The 24,826-nt window shown below is 41.5% G+C and overlaps 1 protein-coding gene across 8 annotated transcripts in view; it reads left to right on the top strand.

Annotated features, from left to right (window-relative positions):
- LOC135324247 (amyloid-beta A4 precursor protein-binding family A member 1-like) overlaps positions 1 to 23,865 on the top strand; it is a 39,456-nt gene extending 15,591 nt beyond the window's left edge. For 4 of the 8 annotated variants that reach the window (XM_064500110.1, XM_064500111.1, XM_064500106.1 and 1 more), the window contains 4 exons: positions 7,069 to 8,297; positions 16,284 to 16,382; positions 19,798 to 19,837; positions 23,581 to 23,861. In XM_064500110.1, the coding sequence (XP_064356180.1) occupies positions 7,146 to 8,297; positions 16,284 to 16,382; positions 19,798 to 19,837; positions 23,581 to 23,798 (1,509 nt within the window). In that variant the 5' untranslated portion in view covers positions 7,069 to 7,145 and the 3' untranslated portion in view covers positions 23,799 to 23,861. Of the gene's footprint in view, positions 1 to 7,068; positions 8,298 to 16,283; positions 16,383 to 19,797; positions 19,838 to 23,580 lie in introns of all 8 variants that reach the window. The other 4 variants (XM_064500109.1, XM_064500107.1, XM_064500113.1 and 1 more) reach the window with 3 other exon arrangements.
- Positions 23,866 to 24,826: the final 961 nt, after the last annotated feature.

Below are 24,826 nucleotides of genomic sequence, written 5' to 3'. Positions count from 1 at the left end.
GTTTTCATTGTAGGCGTGTTCAGTATTCGTTGAAGGTGCTTTTTCTTTCAGGAATGTATGAACATAGAATCACAGAATCATTCAGGTTGAAAGAGACCTCAGGAGGTCTCTAGTCCAACCTCCTGCTCAAAGCAGGGTCAGCTATGAGTTCAGACAAGGTTATTTAGGGCTTTATTTAGTCAGATATTGAAAACCTTCAAGGACAGAGACTACACAACATCTCTGGGTAACCTGTTCCACTCCTTGACTGTCCTCATGGTAAAAGTTTTTCCTTGTATCCAGTCAGAACCTCTCTCATTTCAACTTGTGCCCATTGCCTCTCGTCCTCCCACCACGTACCACTGTGAAGAGCCTGGCCCCATCTTCTTGATGATCTCCTCATAGGCATTGGAAGGCTGCTATTAGGTCCCCCTGAAGCCTTCTCTTCTCCAGGCTGAACAAGCCCCATTCCCTCAGCCTCTCCTCGTAGGGCAAGTGCTCCAGCCCCCTGACCAGCTTGGTGGCCCTCCACTGAACTCACCCCAGTTTATCAATGCTTTTCTTGCATTTGGGGGCACAAAACTGGACCCGATATTCTAGATGTGGTCTAATGAGTGCTGAGTAGAGGGGGAGAATCACTTCCCTTGGTCTACCGGTTGCACTCCTGTTAATCCAGCCCAGGATGCTGTTAGCCTTCATCACTGCCAGGGCACGCTGCTGGCTCATGTTCAGCTTGCTGTCTACCAAGACCCCCAGGTCTTTTTTTGGCAGAGCTGCTGCTCCCCAGCCTGTACTGATGCCAGGGGTTCTTCCTTCCCAGGTGCAGGACTTGGCACTTGTCTTTGTTGTATTTCATGAATAAATTTCATTGGGCTTCCAGCCCGTTCTACCTATTCTACACAGCTCTCTCCTATACCTGCAGCTTCTTCTTGGCCGCTCTACGCTCTATGGATGCTCCATAGCTTTCACTCGCTATTCTGCATTACTCCCTGTGAGCTGTTCTGGCTCCTACCACCTGCTACTGTTGGTAGAGATTGGGGCGGGGTAGAGGACATAGGCAGGTAAAGGGAAAGTTCTGTGCTATGCAAGGAAGCAGCTGGAAATAGCAGACTATTGGAATTCTTTGTTTTAAGGTGGTGAGCAAGGTAAAGTTAGAATGATGCACATACTGGATGCAAGTGGAAAGCAACACAGCATGAGCGCAGAGCACATAGGAGCAGTTCAGAAAACTGGGCGTGGAGCAGTGCTGTGTATAACCAGAGTGTTGGGTATAGGAAGCACTGTGGAGTGTAGGGGTACTGGTCACAGCGTGGAATGAAACTGCTCTCTGGTGGGTAGTGCTGGTTCAGGGGGAAGGGGAAGGAAAGAGGATGGGAGGACTCCATAGCCTACTGCGTGGGGGTGTGCTGGGGATGCAGGAACACTGCTAAGGTGTGTTTTTACATGCAGCTTGCCAACTGTATTTTTTGAGTCCAATTCAGGCCCCAGTAAGGAAAAGATTCACAATCCTGAAATAAAAACTGGTTGCATCTTAAAACTACTCAAGCTAGCTCTAAATCTGTTGATGACAACAGCATGATTTCTGGCACTGAAAAGGCAACAGCACACACAGAGTCTGGACTAGCATTATTTTGCCAACGTTCAAATCAAAACAATTTGATGGCAAGAACAAGATGTCAAGAAGATGAGAGCACTACAACTCAATAGCTCAGTAAGCGATCTGCAAGAGGAAATAAATATGGACTTGTACATTCAGGTGCATACATTGAGGTTCCTGTTGGCCCGTTTCTCCTGCCTGTCTAGGTCCCTCTGGATGGTAGCCCTGCCCTCGAGCATATTGACTGGTCCCCTCCCAATTTGGTGTCATCTGCAAAGTTGATGAGAGTACAGTCTGTCGTCTCCTCCAGGTGATTGCTAAAGATGTTACCCAGGACAGGTCCCAGGGAGGGACACCCCCCCCCCCCCCCCAAAAAAAAAATGGTATTCCACTTGTCACTGGAATCCAGGTAGTGACGACCCATTAACTACTACCCTCTGAGCCTGATCGTTCAACCAGATTTTTTACCCATCTGGTTGTGTGCCTATCCAGACTGTTATGTCCCAACTTGGATACAAGAATATTGTGGGAGATGGTGTTGAGAGGGTGATTGCTGCTAATAGGAAAGGGGAGCTAGGCAAGGACAGCTACAGGAGGCTTTAATTTCTCCTGGGAGAAGCTCTAGCTAGGTGTAGCTACCACTAATGAGCTCTCTTGGTTGCCCCTGATCAGAGGGAGTTGGGGCCTTTGATCTAGGTGGCCCTTGATTAGGGTGGGTCAAGCACCCTGTGAGTCAGTGCTAGGGAGAGGCCTACATAAGAGCCAGGCCTAGAGCACAGCAAACAGAGGCAGCAGTGCAAGAAGGCACCTTTGTTTCCAATCCTAGTAGTGTACGCTTCCTCGGATATGGTTATGACATGCCGCAGAGCATGTTCCCCAGTAGCTGTTGGAGTTGCTGCATCAGCTGTGTCAGAGACTTTGACCCAGACAGACCCTCTGACAGCAGATGCAGCTCTGCAGGTCTCAGGCGGCAGGGAGTGCTTGGGGCATCTCCGTGAGGCCTGGGCTGACAGTCAGCTCTCCTGCAGAAGGTGTGCTGTTGTTGACGAGTTGTGTTGTCAGGTAAAGGAGTTACGGGAGGAAGTCAGTAGGCCGTATAGCATCCGAGAAGATGAGCAAGAGATAGACAGGGTATTCTCGGAGACCATACAGCTCCAGGAGTCCCAACCCCCTACAGCAGTGGAGTTGTCGGAGGGCTCTGTGCCGTGTGAAACGGTACATCATAACTCTGTAGAAGGCGGCTGGAAAATGGTCACTTCTCGTAGGAGGAGAAAGGCTCTTACTCCTCCTGAAGACTTGCAATTGAGGAACAGGTTTAGTGCCCTCCAGGCTGAGGAGGAGCTGGGCACGGCTTCAAGGGAAGCAACTGGGCTGACAGACCCTGTTCCATGCGGGAACACCCGGAAGAAGCGGCGAGTGATTGTTGTGGGTGACTCCCTGCTGCAGGGGACGGAGGCACCTATCTGTTGACCTGATCTCTTGTCTAGAGAGGTTTGTTGCCTGCCAGGGGCTCAAATATGAGATGTCATGGAAAGACTGCCAAGGCTTGTCCACGCATCAGACTATTACCCTCTGTTGCTCTTCCACGTGGGCACTAATGATACCAAGGGCAAATTGGAAACCATCAGACAGGATTTCAGAGCTCTGGGGATGGTGGTCAAGGGTCTGGGAGCCCAGGTCATTTTTTCCTCGATCCTGCCAGTGAGGGGGAAGGATGGGAGGAGGAGTAGACGGATTTTTCAAGTTAACAACTGGCTGCGCCGCTGGTGTTGGCAGCAGGGTTTTGGTTTCTACGACCATGGAACTCTGTTTGAGGATCGACAACTGATGGGGAGAGATGGGACCCACCTCACTAAGCGGGGCAGGCGTGTCTTTGCCAGCAGGTTGGCCAGCCTGGTGAGGAGGGCTTTAAACTAGGAAAGCTGGGGGAAGGGGAGAGTTATAGAGACAGGGTAGTCAGCAAAACGGCTCAAGTCAGGATGCCTCCAGTGGGTGCATACAGCTGGGGAAGTGCGCACGGGACATGACTATGGAGGATCCTCTTGAACCCCTCCTGGGAAACCTGCATGCTCGATTACCTCTCTGAAATGCAGCGTGGGGAATAAACAGGAGGAATTGGAGATCTGTGTGTGGTCGCAGGGCCATGATCTCATTGCAATTACAGAGACATGGTGGGATAGCTTGCATGACTGGAACGCTGCCATGGATGGGTACATGCTTTTTAGGAAAGATGAGGTGGTGGAGTTGCTCTTTATGTGAGAGAGCAACTGGAATGTATTGAGCTCTGCCTAGGGGTGGCTGAAGAGTGAGTCGAGAGCTTATGGGTAAGGATTAAAGGGCAGGCTAACATGGGTGACACTGTTGTGGGTGTTTACTACAGGCCACCTGATCAGGAAGAGGAAGTCGATGAGGCCTTCTAAAGACAGCTGGAAGTAGCCTCACAATCACAGGCCCTGGTTCTCATGGGGGACTTAACCACCCTGATATCTGCTGGAAAGACAACACAGCTAGGCACAAACAGTCCAGGAGGTTCCTGCAGAGCATTGATGATAACTTTTGGACACAGGTGGTGGAGGAGCCAACGAGGAGAGGTGCGCTGCTGGACCTTGTACTAACAAACAAAGGACTGGTTGGAGATGTGAAGGTTGGGAGCAGCCTTGGCTGCAGTGACCATGAGATGGTGGAGTTCAGGATCCTGCGAGGAGGAAGCAAGGCAATAAGTAGGATCGCAACCCTGGACTTCAGGAGAGCAGACTTTGGCCTCTTCAGGGACCTACTTGGAGGAATCCTATGGGTTAGGGCCCTAGGAGGAAGGGGGGTCCAAGAGAGCTGGTTAATATTCAAGGATCACTTCCTCCAAGCTCAAGATCGGTGCATCCCTATGAATAAGAAGTCAAGCAAAGAGGGCAGGAGACCTGCATGGCTGAGCAAGGAGCTCCTGGCAAATCTCTAACAGAAGAAGGAAGTGTACAGAAGGTGGAAGCAGGGACAGGCCATTTGGGAGGAATATAGGGATGTTGTCCGAGTATGCAGGGATGCGTCGAGGAAGGCCAAGGCCCATTTGGAATTAAATCTGGCAAGGGATGTCAAGGACAGCAAGAAGGGCTTCTTCAAATACATCAGTAACAAAAGGAAGACTAGGGAAAATGTGGGCCTGCTGCTGAATGGGGCAGGGGCCCTGGTGACAAAGGATACAGAGAAGACAGTTACCGAATGCTGCCTTTGCCTCAGTCTTTACTGGTAAGGCCAGCCCTCAGGAATCCCAGACCCTGGAGACAAGAGAGAAAGTCTGGAGAAAGGAAGCCTTTCCCTTGGTCGAGGAGGATCTGGTTAGAGATCATTTAGGCAAACTGGACACCCACACGTCCATGGGCCCTGATGGGATGCACCCACAAGTGCTGAGGGAGCTGGCGGATGTCATTGCTAGGCCACTCCCCATCATCTTTGAAAGGACATGGTGATCAGGAGAGGTGCCTGAGGACTGGAAGAAAGCCAATGTCACTCCAGTCTTCAAAAAGGGCAAGAAGGAGGACCCAGAGACTACAGGCCAGTCAGCCTCACCTCCATCCCTGGAAAGGTGATGGACCGGCTCATCCTGGATGCCATCTCTAAGCACGTGAAGGACAAGAAGGTGATCAGGAGTAGTCACCATGGGGATTCACCAAGGGGAAATCCTGCTTAACCAACCTGATAGCCTTCTATGATGGCATGACTGGCTTGATGGATGAGGAGAGAGCAGTGGATGTTGTCAGTAAGGCTTTCAACACTGTCTCTCATGACATCCTCATAGGCAAGCTGATGAAATACAGGCTTAATGAGCAGATGTGGTGGACTGAAAACTGGCTGAATGGCAGAGCTCAGAGGGTTGTGATTTGTGGCGCAGAGTCTAGTTGGAGGCCTGTAGCTAGCGGTGTCCCCCAGGGGTCGATACTGGGTCCAGTCTTGTTCAGCTTATTCCTCAGTGACCTGGATGACGGGACAGAGTGCACCCTCAGCAAGTTTGCTGATGATACAAGACTGGGAGGAGTGGCTGAGACACCAGAGGGCTGTGCTGCCACTCAGAGGGACCTGGACAGGCTGGAGAGATGGGCGGAGAGGAACCTCATGGAGTTCCACAAAGGCAAGTGCAGAGTCCTGCACCTAGGGAGGAATAACCCCATGCACCAGTACAGGCTGGGGGCTGACCTGCTGGAAAGCAGCTCTGCGGAGAAGGACCTGGGGGTGCTGGTGGACAACAAGTTGACCATGAGCCAGCAATGTGCCCTTGTGGCCAAGAAGGCCAATGGTATCCTGGGCTGCGTTAGGAAGACCATTGCCAGCAGGTCGAGGGAGGTGATCCTTCCCTTCTCCTCAGCCCTGGTGAGGCCACACCTGGAGTGCTGTGTCCAGTTCTGGGCTCCCAGTACAAGAGAGACATAGAACTACTGGAGAGAGTCCAGTGTAGGGCTATGAAGATGATTAAGGGACTGGAGCACCTCCTATACGAGGAGAGGCTGAGAGAGCTGGGCCTGTTCAGCCTGGAGAAGAGAAGGCTCAGGGGGGCTCTTATCAATGTATACAAATATCTTAAGGGAGGGCGTCAAGAGGATGGGGCCATACTTTTTTCAGTGGTGCCCAGCGACAGGACGAGAGGCAACGGGCACAAACTGAAACACAGGCAGTTCCATCTGAACATGAGGAAAAACTTCTTTACTGTGAGGGTGACAGAGCACTGGACCAGGTTGTCCAGAGAGGTTGTGGAGTCTCCTTCTCTGGAGATATTCAAAACTCACCTGGACGCGATCCTGTGCAACATGCTCTAGGTGACTCTGCTTGAGAGGCAGGCATCTTTTTTCCCTTATATGTGATGGTAAACCACAGGCTAAAATTATATTTTACTCACAGGTATGTGGTTGGACTTGAAATACATGAGATGTATTCTTACATTTATGATGCTACATTTTAAAACATTGGACAATGTTCAGAATGGCTGAAGTTGGCAGGTAAAAGCTACTCTGAGCTAGGTAAGCCTGGTTGCTCTGAGAAACCTCTAGAGGCTAAGCTATATTTTTATAGGTTTTTCTTATTTCCATGGCCTACATAATTATCATTGTTGGCAGACCTCTTTAGTAATTATATCATCATTTGAGATTTTTTACTCTGACCAGAACAAATTCAGTAAAAGTAAAATGTCTCTCTAGTCTCAATGTGGCAAGGGTCATGGTTATGAATATTATTAATGTCTGTTCCCTGTTTTAGGGAAGACATTTGGGGCAGGAGTCATTTTGCATAATTTTAGATGTATTCCATGAAGATGTGTATATTGGAACTAGTTATCTTATGCTTCCCTAGGGAAGAGAAACAGGCACTTTGGATTACACCCTAAAAGTGCCTTTTTCTCTCCGTTGATTATAAGGTGCCTTAGGATGAGGAGCTCAGTTGGAGCTCCTCATCATGTTGGAGATGTCTAGTCCGGGATTGTTTATTGACTCTTTTTCTTTTTTCTTTTTTAGAATAACCTCACTCTTTTAATTTCTTTCCAGCCTTGGTAGACAAATACCTACCAAAGGCCTACATACCAGAACTTTCCATGAACCATTTGGTTGTACCATCTGAGGGAGAGGTGAATGAAGAGCCAGCAAATGAAGAGATGAATGAGTCAGTGGAAGCTGACCTGGAGCACTCGGGGGTAGAAGAGGAACAACAGTATGTGATTCGCTACTCAAGGCACAGAAACAGCTGCCAAGGGATACTGTCTGGGCAGGAAGAGGAAGGGATGCTAGCTCGATCAGCCAGCACTGAGAGCGGCTTCCACAATCACATGGATGCTGCAGAAGGGGATGTTATAGCCACAGCAGAGGATGGCTATGATGTAGGTAGAGTTCAGGAGAATGAGGATGAGAGTACGTATGCAGTGCAGTACAGGCCTGAGTCTGAGGAGTACACAGAAAATGCTGAGGCAGAGCATACTGAGGCCATTCATAATCAAATGCTGCCTGATCGTGTACGTTTCCACTCAATCGAACATGAGGAAGCCATGAATGCAGCATACTCAGGTTATGTCTACGCTCACCAGCCCTTCCACCGAGGAGAGGATGAGCGGTATGCTGAGCCCTATGCCGACTATAGGCTGCAGGACCATGTGTATGAGGAGATAGGGGATGTGCTGGACCTCGATGTCAGGGAGGGGCTTCAGCTCTATGAGCGGGAAAGGGAGGAAGCTGACAACTATCGCACAGAAGCTCTTGGTGCCCGCCTTCATCATTATGATGAGCGATCTGATGGAGAGTCTGACAGCCCTGAGAAGGAGGCAGAGTTTGCACCATATCCAAGAATGGACAGCTACGAACAAGAGGAAGATATTGATCAGATTGTGGCAGAGGTGAAACAGAGCATGAGCTCTCAGAGCTTGGACAAGGCTGCTGAAGATATGCCAGAGGCAGAACAGAGTTTGGAGCATGCTCATGCTTTCCCTGGCAGGGGACATGAAAGCAATGGTCAACTGTCAGCTGGTTCTAGGGCCACAGCCAACTCAGGAGAGTTGATACAGAGGTACAGCAAGGAAAAAAGGGATGCAATATCACTGGCCATCAAAGATATTAAAGAGGCTATTGAGGAAGTGAAGACGAGGACTGTTCGTTCTCCTTATACCCCTGATGAACCAAAAGAACCTATTTGGGTGATGAGGCAGGACATTAGCCCAAGCAGGGACTGTGATGATCAGAGGCCACTAGGTGGAGATGTAAGTATACAAAGCTATTGGCTCACATATTACAATTAAAGGAACAGGGTCTATTTAATATACACTACAGTGAAACTGAATAGGTTATACTCTTCTGTGACTCATTTTATTCCTCATTGAAGTATATAATGTTTTGTCTATTTTAAATTTGTACTCTAAAGGGTGCATAAGGAATATACATATACATTTTCAGTGTGCCAAATTTTCCTTTATGAAACACTACTGACTTCGTTACAGTTATACTAGAGTTGAATTTGACACAGAAAGCTCTACTGACTTTTTTCTGAAAGAAGTGTTATTACTTTTTTTTTCTAACATACACTAGATAATTAGAATAGCTACCAAATAAGTTACCTTATAAGGTATAGAACCTTGTGCGTTCCTGTTAATTCTCAACTTGTAAGTTTTGTTTTCTGTCAGATAATAATGCTAACAGTATCTATTAAAAACTTGTTAATATTATTTATTATTTTTATAAAGGTAATATCACAGATACAGATCTGAAAAGATTCAGGCTCCTTATCTGCTTGCAGTCTCTAGAGATTTGCTATGAATCCTCATGCATTATATTATCATTGTAAAATAATTTTTCTCCTCTGACCTGACTGGTAAAGGCTACTATTCAGGTGTACAGTCTTAAATTTTTTTTTTGTTAATTCTGTACCTCTTGGCATCAAGCCTAATTTGCATCAGAATCGGTTTTTGTTTTTTTTTTTTTTTAATCAATATCAATTTATCTTTTAAACCAAATTTTTGTGACCTAGGTGTCAGGGCCCAGAGTGCATCCCCCCTTCTAGGAGTTTAGTTGGCTAAGTGAAAGAGTTTAGCTGGCTGAGCCCAAGGTCAGCTCCCTCGCTGCTAAGAGCTGTTGTGAAGCAAGCTAGGAGCAAGGCCCTGCCCCTCCTTGCCCTTGGGAGCCGCTTTTAAGCTGAGGCTGCACCACTAGCCCCGCCTGTGCTACGTCGCAGCTGTGCAGCAGCCGTGTCTGCGCCCGGTCTCCTACCTCCCCGAGTCTGGCCCGGACGCGCCGGCTCGGCTTCCTGGCTTGAGCCCGGGCCTGCCTCGTCACTACAGACTTGCCGGGTGAGCAGTGGGCTGTGTCTGGCCCTGGCCCTGGCCCCTGTCTCTGGCCCTGGCCCTGACCCGGACTTGCGGCTCTGCACCCCGCCTCCTTGTTGGTGAGGTCACTGCTGGCGCCTGCCTGATTGTCACGCTCTGCTCCCGGCTCCCTCGCCCCTGGGGAGCAGCCGGCCCTTGCTGCACCCTGACACTAGGCTCCCATCAGAAATACCCAGAATACCTCAGTCTCTTCTGCAAAATCAGCAAAGGGAATTCAGATGATGAAAAATGGATTATATGCAGTTTAGACAGGAGACATACTTATGCTTTTCCAGCTACGTTCAAAATAAGTAACGTATTCTGCAATTAGGAAGAGATTTAGAAGCATAGTGTTTGAACTGTAGAAAAACATGCAAGTAGTTTCCTGTTTTTTTTTCCTTAGAAAGTCATCAGAAACACCCATGGTTATGAATATGTTCTAGTTCTTGTGTGCTGCTTCTACATAGTCTCATTGAAACTTTTTAAAAAAAGGATTTTTAAAATTATCCCTACAAATGTTTTTTAAAAAATAAAGCCATTTATAGAATTGATTATCAATCATGTGGGGGGCTAAGGTAATCTACCCATTTTATCCTATATAGGAAAACAGCAATTTTTAGCATAAGTTTCCAAGAGTTATGATTAATTTCCTCCCATTGTTCAAATATGTATCACGGTATTTTTTGTTTAATCCTGTTGTAAGTTTTGGTTAGTGTGTTGTGTATGCTTATAAATGCTGTCCTGATCTGGGAGAATCGCAGAATCACAGAATAGTTCTTGTTGCTCTACTAATTTTCTGCTCAGAATCCTAAGTACCAGTGATAATCTCAGAGATGTTAGCTTGGAGATCCTGTGGAAGGCTGAGTCCTCTCTGAAGGTGTTCTGGCTTCTCTCCAAAACCTCTCTGCATCTAACAGAATTTGACCCTCTAAGGTGTGCTGTTAGGTAGGCTCCAAGTTGGTACACTTACATAATGATCGGATCAGGTATTTCCTTAGGTATGTATTTGTGTCAGATATGAAAGCTCATTGGGTTTTGGCTTTTTGTCCCAAAGAGCTCATTTTTTCCTTCAGTATTTTTCATTGCCTGCCACATAGGGACCTGACTATGACTTTCAGTGCTGGCTGTAATAAAAACAGTAAAACATAAAGATTATAATTATAGCTCAGTGCAAAGATTAAATGTTGGTAGGTATATAGGCAATCTAAATTCTTGGGAAGAGAAAGCAGGAGTTGAGCAAATGGTTTAAAAGGTACGTGGTAGACCGAGAAGAATACATGTTTTATAAGAAAAATAGAATATGGGACTTGGTGGGTGGGGGTTTTTGCTTTTCAATTAAGATAATGGGTTCTATTTATATTATTGGGATCTTTAATTAAGATCAATTCATACAGGTCTGAACATTCCATTGTTTTTTATCAGAATATTCCTAGAATTGCTTAGAAGTGTGCTGAACAAAATGGAATTGTGCTAAGTGATCATGAGAGATACATTATAATAAAAATATAGCAGAAGCTCATTCATCAGAATATAGATTTCTTCTTTTTCCCTTCAGAAAAAAACAAGATTTCAGAAAAACTAGGAGTTTTTCAATGTAACCAGTATATGTCAGAGGGATAATTCAATTTGATTTGTAACAGTGCTATTGAATTAAAAAGGGATTAGATTAAAAGTGGTACTATTTTACTTACAGGTGTCATGTGTCATCCCCCCCCAAAGTATCAAGGAACCACAGACCACTGATGAAAATTAGATGCTTATTACATTTTGTCTTTTTTCTGGTCTGTCTTGAAAAGTGTTCAATTCCACACATGCCATTTTTTTTAAAAAAAAGCATTGTTTTTAGAAGCAATACTTATTTGAAAATATTTGTATTATTTTGTCTCGTCAATCACATGATATCCAAACCTCTAAGACCTCTTTAGATCAGAATAGCAGTCATCTTTAATTTAGCTACTAGCTCTCCAAGAGAGACTGGTGAAGCCAAGGAGTCAGAAGAATGATTTGCAGTTGATAGTCATTGAATATGACAACTTTGCCTTTGCATTTTTTGCAAATTAAAAAAAAAGGAAATGTCATCCCTTTAATGCTGAACATTCCAGTGATAGTTTCAAAATTAGATGTTCAGTTGAAGACAAATTAGAAGAATCCAGCTACTAGATTGAGAGACTGACTCACTCAAGCAGTGTTTGACTAGCATACAGCTGAGAATAGATTTTTGGGATTGTTGGGGAAAGTTTATGCAACAAGGATGAGAGGAAGGAGGCTACAGGGAACTTGGGTAAAGTCTATTGGTTTATAAGACACCCTGTTTTCAGTTTTAGTAACAGTTAAATCTACCAACAAATTTCAGTCATTCCTATGTGTTTTTTCCCCAAAATAAATGCTTTGTAGGTATATTAAAAAGAAAAATGCTAGCAGCTCAGCACATGTGGACAATTCTATCATAATAAGATGATGTAGTCATGTGATATAGAAGGTAGGTAACAGACTTCTGTGAATAAATAATGTATTCAAGTACCTATTTAACATTGAATGATGTGAAGTATTTGCTGACAAGTACCTTGTACAATCCCATTTAGTGATGTATACTTTCACAGGGGGTAACTGAGCTCTAGATGTCTGGTTCTGGTGCAGTTGTATTCTTGTGTATTTGATAACATTTGAAAGATGTGTTAGTACCCTTGGGATAAATGTGTGGATTTTTTTCAAGCCTGAAACTCAGGGCTGTGTCCAGTTGGGTTTTGAATATCTCCAAGGATGGAGACGCCACAACCTCTCTGGGCAACCTGGTCCAGTGCTCAGTCACCCTCACAGTAAAGTTTTTCATCATGTTCAGACAGAGCTTCCTGTGTTTCAGTTTGTGCCTGTTGCCCCTCATCCTGTTGCTCGGCACCACTGAGAAGAGTCTGCCCCCATCCTCTTTACACCCTCCCTTCAAATACTTATACACCTTGATAAGATCCCCTCTCAGTCTTCTCTTCTCCAGGCTGAACAGTCCCAGCTCTCTCAGCCTTTCCTCACATGAGAGATGCTCCAGGCCCTTCATTATCTTAATAGCCCTTTGCTGGACTCGCTCCAGTAGCTCCATGTCTCTCTAGGCAACGCTCTTCCTAATGCAGCCCAGGATACCATTGGCCTTCTTGGCCACAAGGGCACATTGCTGGCTCATGGTCAACTTGGTGTCCACCAGGACTCCCAGGTCCTTCTCCGCAGAGCTGCTTTCCAGCAGGTCAGCCCCCAGCCTGTATTGGTGCATGGGGTTATTCCTCCCCAGGTGCAGGACCCTGCACTTGCCTTTGTGGAACTCCATGAGGTTCCTCTCTGCCCATCTCTCCAGCCTGTCAAGGTTCCTCTGAATGGCAGCACAGCCCTCTGGTGTCTCAGCCACTCCTCCCAGTCTTGTATCATCTGTTTTTGAATATAATATCAGTTAAAGCTGCACAGCTGCAAGAACAATGACATCGAGAAACTGACACGATAGAAAAGACTGGAGCTTCAGTTAGATTACATATTCTGAGTGTGGAATTGGAGAAGTGCAGTTCATGCCCTCCTGAATAATGCTCATGGATGTAGACCAGTGTGGAATTTCTGGCACACATGCATATCAGAGACAGTGGCGTACAGGGATTTCCTTTAGAAAAGCCTGTGTTTCTCCTAGGTAAATACTATCATCCCTTTGGAAGGGCAAGACCCTGTATCATTAAGGTAGTGTGCTAGGGAACAATAATGGGCAAGAGCTATCTCCACTAGAAACTGCATATTGTGGATGCTCCTAGCTGAATATGGGAAGGGAGGCATTTAAAGTGCAAATAGAAGATGTATGCAGTGCATGAATCATAGGTCTTCAGATATATTGCTGCTAAAAGTGGATAAACAGCATCTCTTCTAAAACAAGAGCAGATTTTTGTATTAGAAGACATTTTAATATAAGTAATGTGCCTTTCATAGGCTATTCAGTAACCAAATGGCTTGAACAGGATAGGTTTGATGCAACACAATGCTATTGCCTTTCTTACTATGAGTTCTGTTATTAAATCCCACTGTAAAATAGCAATGGAGGACTCTCAGATGAAGTGGATCACATGTTAATAGGCTCAAACAGTGCTGAAATTAAGATGGAGTATTTTTGGATGTACCGGGCTGAATATTTTAAGAGAAATGTAGGTAGGTTTTCAAGGAGAAAAAAATAAGTTTGCAGGTACTTATTATTATTGCTCTAAAAAAAAAAAAAAAAAAGACATTGCAAGTCAATAACAAAGTTTTCTATGGTAATAATAGAAAAACTGACATTCATTTATTGTTTGTGTCTTGATAAAGTTTTAGTTAGGCTTCTAAAGCAGTTCTGTTAACTGTCAAAGAAGCAGTATTGGACATTTGCTTTAGACATTAGTTTATAGTGTTTTAAGTAGCTGTACAAATTGTTCATCCTCCATGATTTAATCAAATTTTTCTTGCTCTTGGTATAAAAGCTACTTGCAGGCTGTAGTATATGTTGTATATTGTACCTCTGAGCTTTCATTTTGCTGAGGAAGACAAATGGGTAATTATTCTTCAAAGACCAAACTTTGACATACAAGCATTTTTGGGAGTAGCTTTCATTGCATGTCTTGTAGCACACTGTAGGTTATATGATGTTTGGGGTTGGTTTTTTTTGTTTTTGTTTTTTTTTTTTTTTGGTCAGACTGCAGTAGCTCTTTCAGAAACTTTTGTAGCAAACATGCAAAGACAGTGCCTAGAAGGCAGCCGTATGATCCTTTTGACAGTCAAATAAGAATAATATTCTTATTAATATAGTTTAGGATTTTTGTAATGCTACTAGAGTGACTGTTAACACATTTTAAGCAGGGGTGAATTTCTGAATGTTAGCAATTAGATTAGTTTATGTAAGAGCATTTTTTTAATTATTATTTCAGCATATGAATATGAGAGCTCCAGGCTTTTCAAAGAATTTGTGGATACATTTGGTATTGAAAGATCATATGCTTTATTTTTTTCTTTGCTTACTGTTTAAATCTCAACCTTCCAATATCTGTATACTGATGTCATTGTTAGGTTGACAGTACTGCAGACCTTTTATGTTTAACCCTAATATAAACAGTATTATGTATCTAATGGGAATAGGAATGCTATGGGAATGCTTTCCCAAGGGAATAGGAAATGCTACTTGTGCAGTTGAGTCTGTAACTTCTTGTATTTCTTGTAAAGCTGAGAACTGTAACTTCTTATGAAGTCACATGGTAAGTTGGAAAGTATATAACTCTCTCAAAGTATTTGTGGAAGTGCTGGGGGTCTAATGGGTAATGGGTTATCTTTCAGTTTGACAACGCAATTATATTCCAGGATTCTAGGTGCCATTTCACAAAATCATCTTTTCTGTATGTCTTTTTTTGCCCCACGGTTGTGAATCAAAGAAAATATCAATTGAAGCAAGGACTACTGTTTACCTAGGATGCATCTGTACAAAGAATTGCTTTCCAACTCTTCAGTAGCCTGTATTAGTTGAATGTGATTCTGAGGTTTCTATTTAATAAATATACAGGATAGGCCTTCAAGAAATGAAGGGAAGGAGGAGAGGAGTGGGGGGGGGACTTTTTTTTCTTGTGTGTCTGTGAAGAAAAAGCTGAAGGAGACTCTGTAGAATTTCAGGGCTGCTGGGCTAAAAAAACCAGCATGCATAACTGAATACTAAAGCTTCCTTTGAGGGTTCACATTGTGACATCTTGCACTGCCTTGTCTTGCGAGTACCTCCTAAAGATCTGATTTTGAAATGTTTGATGCGTCAAAGCTTTGTATTCTCTTACATCTTAAATGATTTCATTAGTCTCCTTCATTAATTTGACACACTGTATTTTTTGTATCATATTTGCACTAAAATCCCAAGTATGTGATGTCTGATGGAGGTTTTATAATTTTACCTGAGAGTAGATAGATGACAGTGAATGAGTTGGGAAAATGATCTGAAAGTGTTTCTCCCTTAAGATTTAATCTACACTGAAGGGAGAAAAATGGGAAAATCTGTTGTAGAGAATATGTGAAATACTAAGATCACAGTATGAAACAGAAATAGTTTCTGTTTATGCAATGTCTAGAATGAGGAAGCATAGATCTTAATTGGTACATCTAGGTATTACTCAGTATATTTATAAAAGTTATTTAAGTCCATGGGAAAACATTTATGGACAACTTCTGTGGCCTACCTCTGCTTGGATTAGTCTAAAACTTTAGGCAAATCATACCTGATAGACTTTGTACTTGTTAAAGGGAAAAGTCACAGTTTGAGCTGCCCCCTACTTGTCAATTAAGAAAAATAAACTTTAGCTGAATCCCTGTTTTCTGATCATGGTCACTTCACTGATCTGTCATCACAATTTACTTCCATCTTGATGGCTTTGTCCTTTTTTTCCTTTCTAGAATGTTAGGACAAATTGTTTGCAACGTTCAGTTAACCCATAGGATAATTCGCCTGCATTGCAGTATGTGGTGCACTTGTGCAAGTGAAGGTACTGTAACTGCAACTTAATTGAATGGCTGACAAAAAGTGCAAGTCGTCTTTCTGCCACACAAGATAAGGTTTTGTGTCACACTTTTTGGGTGAGTGGTGTTTACCACTGAGGGCAGCTATTAATGTTTCAACCTGCTTAATTTAATAGATTATTGACAATGAAAAAGTTTTCCGTAAAGATTTAGGTGTTTAGATAAGTCTCAATATCACACTAGACTGTGTGTGTGATCATTGCAATAAAAAGGAAAGGCTATAACAATTCAGAAAATGTTTGTCCTGGTTTTGTTTTTTCTCATTTCTTATTCCCACTGCCAAATTAAAATGAGAGATATTTCTACATTGGTCACTCAAATTATTTAATTTTATTTTCTTACCATATCTAGTCTCTATCTCCTGATTCCTCTTCACTCCGGGGTGCTGAATCAAGTAGGCAACATCATCAGGATGTCTGCAGTACAGCAGAGCCCTCCACTAATAAAGAGGTAGTGCAATCATCTTTTTAAAAGCCACAGTCCTGTCTTTATTATTTATGCCTTTCTATTTTCTTTACCTCTTTGTACATGTGCAATCCCCTCTCTCGTACAAAAACAGCAACAAAAAGAAAAAGCTGGTTTGAAATTTTCTTGCTTGCCCGTCTGACTGAATCCATAACATACTGTAAGACTGTTTGTGGTGGCATTCCTTAATCTGTGTTTGGCTGCCACAGCACTTCTTTAACAGGCTAAGGGGTAATGATTTACTGAGGAACAGCCACCAATGTCACCTCTGTATTAGAGACAAGAGGAGGTAGCCCTTTTCCTTTTCTCTGCAGAATATCTTGCCCTAAAGAAAATAACATTTCTCAGCCAGGTGAATAGGCCCTTACAAATAAGTAGGTAGTAATTTAATGCTGCCTACTATTTTATTGTTGGGCAAACTGACCCATAGGAACATCGAAGTGATTTGTCAATAGCCTTTTTTTTTTTTTTTTTTTTTTTTTTTTTTTTGTAGGGGCCTGTACCTGGCAGCTTTCCACACTGCAATAGTTCCACTGATAGAAGATGAAAAAATGTCTTTTTTCTTTTTTTAAAACTTTAATATTAGATTTGTTAACAGAGATCGGTAAGCAATTAGGCACAGTTGCTGATAGATATCATGTTGTTAGCTGATAGCTAAGTACAAGTTATCTTCTACAAATGAAGAAGCTGATCTTCCATAACCAGAAATATTGGTTGAAAATAAAACAACAATTAGTCTATTCATTTTTTTCTTTATCATCTGGTGGAAAAAAGCCTGTAACCTGTACATATTTGTTTAAATGTGTGCTTGCATTTAGAAGGTGATGGAAGCTTTCAGAAGACTTCAGAATTTTGTCGTTAATTTATCCTGTACTGAAGCCTTCAACAGTATTGGATTGTGTCATGTTTTCATCTGCAATAGTCTTAGCTTGTTAAAGCTTCTGGCTTTCATCAGTTTACAGATGTAGTTGCTTTGTAAACACTCTAATGGCTGACAGTTGTTAGACATTATTAAACTTATTCAAAGAAAAAATGCTACCCATTTTAGTTTTCAATATATGATCACATACAGTGTTAGAAGTAATAAACTTTCAGAATAATTTCAGAATCGTATGTGTTGCTGTGTGTGGTGTTGTTTGTTTTTTTTTCACCCAAATAAACAACACTGCATACTTTAGTACCTCCCTTACAAAAATAACAATGACAAAGCAGCCTCATCATTTTTGGGAAAACACTTTTAGGTCTTAACAAAATCTTTATTTAAAATATAAATTTTACAGTGTTCAGTTTGATGGACAAATATCCAACATTAACGACCTATATTTCTCATTACTCATGGATATGTAAAATTAAAAATTATCAAATTCCTTTTTTCACTAACATTATCTGATACCTTGTTATTATTATAGTTTTATCAGAGCATCTCTTGACATGGGTAATAAATAACAAAATTTTGTCCGTGTAGAGCTTTTGAAATTAAAGCATTAATTTGATGTTAGCTTATACAGCTTTATCCTGAAAGGAAGTTTTATCAGCTAGTCAGATTGCTGAATAGTTGTCAAACCTGTAATTAGATAGGTAAACTTTGGTTTAGGCCTTGAGTCTGTTTAAAAAAATTTATATATATGCTTTGAAAAGGATACATATGTGGATAAGCTGCCTCTGATTTTTCTGAAGTGTAGAGTTGTTTTGTTCTCTAGGCTTGTCAGAATCCAGCTAGTTGAATCTCTGCTAGCACCACATTAGCAGCAATTACATGCAGTTATTGAAGTCTGTATAGCTGGTGCAGTAAAAATAAAGTCATCACAACAGATAGAATAGCCACAGAGCAGCCACTCCTAATTTGAAAACAAATGCTTGTGTCCTCTCAGCACTTGATTTCCCTTAAGCACTTTGACAGCAGGAGGTCATTACTTAGTCACAACTTTCTGTCGGTATCTTCTCTGAGAAGAGCTTTCTTGGTTTTGCTGTACAACTCAGTCATTTTCATGAGGAAAGGCCAAGTATATTAAGGGTTGTCTAGGCTCTGTTTTCTGTTTCATGCACCTTTTGTTTTTCTGCCATTTTATAGTGAGGCCAGTGTAGTAGGTTGAAAAATATTACTTATTTCTCACATCCTTCTAATAATAAATGGAAAAGACTCACTGGATTAGTCATTTACCTGTCACATAAGTATGCACCTTCCTGAGTGATTTATTTTTTGTCATGAATGTACAGAACCTGTTCAGCTACCTACCATAAAGAAAAACAACTTAGTATATATGTGAATGTGTAAATGCAACTGAACCACGTCTGAGACACTGGGCTTTATCCTGATTATACGTGGATCTTGTTTTAATATAACTGTATTGAGGAGTTGATCCCAATTTAATCCATTGTAGAATGAGGTTCAGGTTCATCAACATTTTTTAATGCTTGGCTTATCCAAAATCCAATGAAGCATATGCTTCATTATACCTATTACCATATGTTTTGACACACAAAGTTGTCTTTAATAAATTTTCCCATAAAGATATATTGTTGAATGTAACAAAATGGTGAGTCTCACTGAAGTTATCATTTCCAGATGGTTATATTGTCACCACAGAGCCTTTCATAGAAAGTTACAACTGGAAATGAGGTATTATTTTAGTCTGTGTGTTTACAAATGTAGGACAGATTTTTTTTTTCATTAGTTCACCTCTTATGAAACTGAGACTTTACTTGCTTGTTTAATTAAGTAAAAAAAAGTCAAAGACTAAATGCCTTGCTTGCAATTTCTGTTATCTAATCAGGCACATATGTGCTTTTGTGCTTGTTACAGCACAAACATAATTGGTGTAGGAATGTTATTAAATGAATTTACCCCAGAGGATATAGGTTGCTATGTAGCCTGTCCAAATTTGGAAGGTTGTATGTAGGCTGTACTAACATGGGGAACACATCTAAGAATAATCCTAATAAGTAATAAAATTTGGTTCATAATTAATTGACTGGATCAATGCTTTTTGTCATGAATAAAAACATTATTGGTCCATTTTAAATATCTCTATATGTATTTGTTTTTACTTGGGAAGTCAGTAGATTTGAGAGAGGATGTATTTTTCTGCATTCCTGTTTGTTAAAGAGAGCACAGCACTAATTAGTAGTCAGGAAGCATGCTGCCAAACACCAAGAACTAATTGGAAACTGAATGTAGCATGTTGCCTGATTGATAAACATGTTAATGGAATATACTATACTTAGGGATAATAACCCTCTAATAATTGGTCAGAGTTTGAAAACATTAAATATTTTCCTAATAAACTGTCATCTTCTTTTGTTAATAACTATCACTGTGATTTCATTTTTATGGAGGATTTTTTAATGTATATTTAAGCATACTTTGTTCTGTTTGAAATCCTGTTTGTCTTGATTACAGTCCAGAAGAAGCTTGGCTTCATTCCCAACATATGTTGAAGGTAAGATATATTTCATAACTTGAATATTTTTTCATTATATGAAGAATTCTAATGTTTATAATGTATAGAATTTTATGTGCACAATAGAAAACTTGCTAGGGTTGGGTGAAATGATTTAGGTTAAGCTGGGTCCAATCTGGAACTTGAATTAAAAAAACACTAGTAGGAGTTGAGAAAGAAGTTGAGAAAAATATCTCTTATTTCGTAATATTTTATTGATGGCTTGTGCTCCAGTTCTATTTGGTTGTTATCAATATCACTTAAAGTGCAGATTAAAAAAAAATCATGGAATTCATAATACATGTGGATGTGTGTGTGGAGAGTGATTTGTTCTCTGATAAGGAATAGAGGTTAGACAAAATGATCATAATGATCTCCACAAAATTGAGATTTAATTGACAGGCAAGTAGGAAGAAACTTGCACTGCTTTTCAGGTACTTGTCCTCTCATTAAATAACATTTCCTGTCTCAATGTTGCACTTCTACTAGTGCTAATCTTATGGGGGGGGGGGGGGGGAAAGGTTCACACACTATTTGAGCTAATACTCAGTTCTGTGTACTCATAAAGATTGCATGCCATAAAATGCAATTAGATGTATTTGGTTATAATAGCATGATAGAAACTGAAAATTCTAAGTTTCTTTTGCTACTTTGCCCTGAAAGCAATTGAGCCATATGCTTTATAAAATGGCAAAAATGGAAGCTGATGTCATATTTCAGTTGGAATGTCTTGGAATTCCTTGATTGCTTTACAGTGCACTGTATATAAAAGGTTATATGATCATTGTCTTTAGACTGTAAAATTTATCATTGGTTTAGTCTTTAAAGTGTATGTTGTATATTTTAGAACCTGTGACCAGATGTACTGGTGTCAATTACACAGATTGCTTTGAAACTAGCTGAGGTTTGGAAATTTAAACCAATGAAGGATCTGTCTCAGATTTAAAATTTATCTACAGTAGGCAGCCCTTTCTTTGAAGGACCATCTTAAAGTGCCCTGCGCCCCCCCCCCCCCCAAAAAAAAAAAAAAAACCAAAAAAACCCTCTTAGCATTCTGAGATATTGATATTGGTCCAGTGGGTAGTTGCTTAAAACACTGAACTCTATTTTTATGCAGGGAATTGATAGTTTGAGGAAAAACTTTCAAACACCTGCACTACACTTTTATTCAACAGATAACTCTGACATAATGCATGGAAGGGGGCTTGTGAAGAACAATACTGTTGTTCTGCAGGTGTGTTCACATCTCATGAAAATAAAACACATTCCTTTTCCCTTTTGAATATGCTTCCTGTCTTATCTTTACCCCTTTCACCCTACGTTTAAGATTTTGTGTTTTGATCAAGAACTATACTATAAAGAGTTTGGTAATTGAAGTGGCGATAAGGCCTTTATGTATATAGACGTATAGAGCCAAGGCTTGAGCCTTGAAATAATATGCAAATATGCAGCACTTCTAGATGCTATGTGTCAGGAAGGGGTTGGTAAGATGCCAATGCCATCAGGCCTGGAACAGGCACCAACACGGTGATATCAGGATGCTCGATCTGTCCCATCTGGGTGTTCCCCTGCTAGCCAAGTAAAGCACCCCCCAGTCCTCCTGACCGTGGAAGCAGGTTTGACATGTGTGGCATGGTCAGAACAACAGGTTTGGTTTATTGTCCTGATTTAGGCTGCAGTGATTAAGTGCAGGGTTGCCCAGCAGGGACCCACGAACAGCACTGATCACATGATTTGCCTCCATTTTCCCATTTCTTGGCCCTCCTTTTTGCCACCCTTGTACCTCCCTTTCTCTGCCCTAGTCTCCTCCCAAATAAACAACCCACCCCTAATTACTTCTTCCCCACTGGTCCCAGTTTTGCTATGTCCGTACCCAAATTTGGTATTTCTAATACCGGTCTCTAGGCACTGTTGGCCTGATATGCTATCACTCATGTGGTTGCCCAGGCACTGGTGGCCTTGCAAGGTTCCACTCCCCAAAAGGCCCCCAATGCTCCCTGTCAGGTGTCTGTGAAGTCTGGTCATCTCTCACATAGCTCCCCCAAAACCATCTGTGAAATCCAGCCATCCCTCACAGCACTGCCTGTAACTTCTGCCAGCTTCTCCCTCTGTTGTCTGTCACGTCCAACAATTTCTCCTGTCATGTCCAGTAGTTTGCCAGTCCTGTTCAGTTAGCTGAACCTCGGGCCAGGGCCTAGTCAGCGGCCTGCAGCCCTAACAGTATAAAAGTCCCACTAAGGGAAAAATTCTATTAATTTGTGTTTCATTCTTGAAAGTGACTAGTGATCATAATTACCTTCATTTTTTGGGTGGCCAGATATGTAGTATTTGAACAGATTTAGCACACTCAAGGTACCTCAAAATCATTAGTCATAAACTTTCATCTCTAAAAAAACCATAAAGTGGGAAAGCTTCATGATAAAGTTTGTGTATGTACTCATATCTGAGTGTATGTTATGAGTGTGATTAAGATTTAGCTCCAGCTACTATTTTTTTTTAACTTAATAATGACTTTGGGGGATTAAGTTATTCATAGTCATTCTCAGTGCTTGTTAATCTCTTCTTTGGTGAATTAGTACAAAATCGGCATTTTTTGCATTATGTTCAACTTTAGGCCTTATCACCTCTTAAATCTTGGGCTAATCCTTGAGTCGATTAAAAACTCTGTTCTAAAAGCATCAGTTTTTTGTTCCTAGCAAAATGGAGAGCAAAAACAGTTTATACTTTTGATAAAATATATACAATTTTACCAATAGTATTCTCTCAAATGATGATTATCTGTACATTTTCACTGGCCTTGAACAAAGATTTTTTTTCTTACTTGTAGCAAAACAAGAAGCTTCTTGCATAAACCTTCCTTTTTTCTCAGATCATGAGAATTTTAATATTTAGAGATAAAAGTCCAGTCTTCTGTAGGTTTAATCCCCAAACACCTGAAAACCTGCAGAATATACATGTTGCTCTGTAAAGACTTAACTTTTGAGGTGATATATACCTCACTGCCCTTTAACTTTACACAGAAGTTGATGGGAGTTGAAGTCATTAAGTATCTTGCAGGACTAAGTAGCTTTTTGCAACACGAGCCCTTGCTCTGTATATTTAGCATCAAAATCTTTTTGTTTAATTTCCCCACACACACAATGCCCATGTTGGGACCAAGCGTGATTTTGTGTAAGGAAGCATGACCTAAAACTACTTTCCTTAATTGTGACTTAATAATATTGAACTCCTCTATGGGGGGGGGGGGGGGGGAGTGTCATGATTGTAAAGTACTCTTGAGGAGATTCCACTGTTATAATAGTTATGGCTAATATTCAAATGAGCAAGTTGGCACCCTTTCCAGCCCTCTTTATATTTGTGACCATATCTAAACAGTAATGTGTTTATCTTAGTCAGGATTACAAGGCTATTGGTAGTGGTGAGAGAACAATTTAAGTATTCCTGTTTCTTTGTAAGAGCAAAAATACATAGAGGTTATTTTGCTCTAGAGTGAACCCTGCCTCATAGGGGAATGAACTATTGTGAGAGGTTGAATTAGCAAATAGTTTCTGCTGGAGAGATGTTGAGAACACATGCTTAGTGTTTTGTATGCCTTGATTGAAAGTATTGGTTGTTGTGCCATCATGCTAAAGTGAAGTAGTTCAGAGGAGCATTTATAGCTCTCAGGTACAGGCTCAAGTAGTTAGAGTACTGTTTTCTTACCGTGGTTTAATGTGATTTTTTTTTCCCCTGTGTTTTTGTAGTTCCTGGACCTTGTGATCCTGAAGACTTAATTGATGGAATCATTTTTGCTGCCAATTACCTTGGCTCCACTCAACTCCTTTCTGACAAAACTCCCTCCAAGAATGTGAGAATGATGCAGGCACAAGAGGCTGTCAGCAGAATCAAGGTGAGGGATGACTCTTGCTGCTTCTCAAGTTGGTGTTTTAAAACTGCAGATGTGAACTTCTTGTATATTTAAGTCTTCTCATGTTGGGTTATCTGTGATTTCAGAAACATTAAGTGCCTAATCTTTCTTTCTGCAAGATAAACCACTTTTTTAATGCTGCTTTTGGAACAAGGGTGAGAAGAAAAAAGTACCAGATAATTCTAATTCTGTACGATACAACTCATGCTCTATTCTGTGAGCCAAAATCTATAATGAATGGTGGTCTGTTATATATTACCTTTAAGTTGTGAGAAAACAAGTTTGAGGAAAGCTAATATTGCAGCTGCTTCTAGTTTGGCATTGGATGATAGTTCTACAGTGGTAATGCCTGCAGTTATTTTTGACCATCTTATGTATAGTGTTGCCTCACCTCATAGTAGTTATTAGCTGGTAAGAAAAGGCCTATGACGGTAAAGAGTTAATCTGGAGAAAGTAGTGTTTTGTCTGGTGTCTGATGTATTCATTACCCTTGTTTTAAAAACAAAAATGCCCCCTAATTTCCATGTAGGTGGTGACCAGTGATAGGCATTTGTCTGCTGTATCATTCCAGAAAATGCAGAATCATCCCAGGGCTGGACTATGTTGTTAACTGACATTAAGGTGTGTGGGTGAATTATTGTGCTGTTGTAGAAGATACTGCAATCTTAAGATGCATCCCCCCCAGCTATGTAGTGTTAATCATCTAGCTTCTGATAATTCACCTATTCAACAAAATCCGATATGAAAAAATGTTATTAGTTTTCATTAGTTCAGTATCTATGTGTCCTTGTAAAGTAAACTGCACAGAATTCAGACTGTATGTGTACAACTGTGTAAAAGAGCGAGGAAGGTAAAGAGCATATTATTAGCAGGGCTGGTAGCACTATTAAGGCTGCCTGATGCTTCCTGTTGTTATTCCTTGACATATTTTCCATGCTAGGTGCCTGATTCAGTCTGTGCAGTGACCTTTTAGAGGGAAGCTCCAGCTAGAGCCATTCATAATTTTCCAGAAGTTGTCATTTTGTCCATGTTCAAATACATGAATAAATTCTGCTAGCCTTGTTTTTGAAAATCATTAGCAC

The sequence above is a fragment of the Dromaius novaehollandiae genome, chromosome W, assembly GCF_036370855.1.
Source record: "Dromaius novaehollandiae isolate bDroNov1 chromosome W, bDroNov1.hap1, whole genome shotgun sequence".
NCBI classification, from domain to species: Eukaryota; Metazoa; Chordata; class Aves; order Casuariiformes; family Dromaiidae; genus Dromaius; species Dromaius novaehollandiae.
This window is presented reverse-complemented; position numbering and strand designations above follow the sequence as displayed.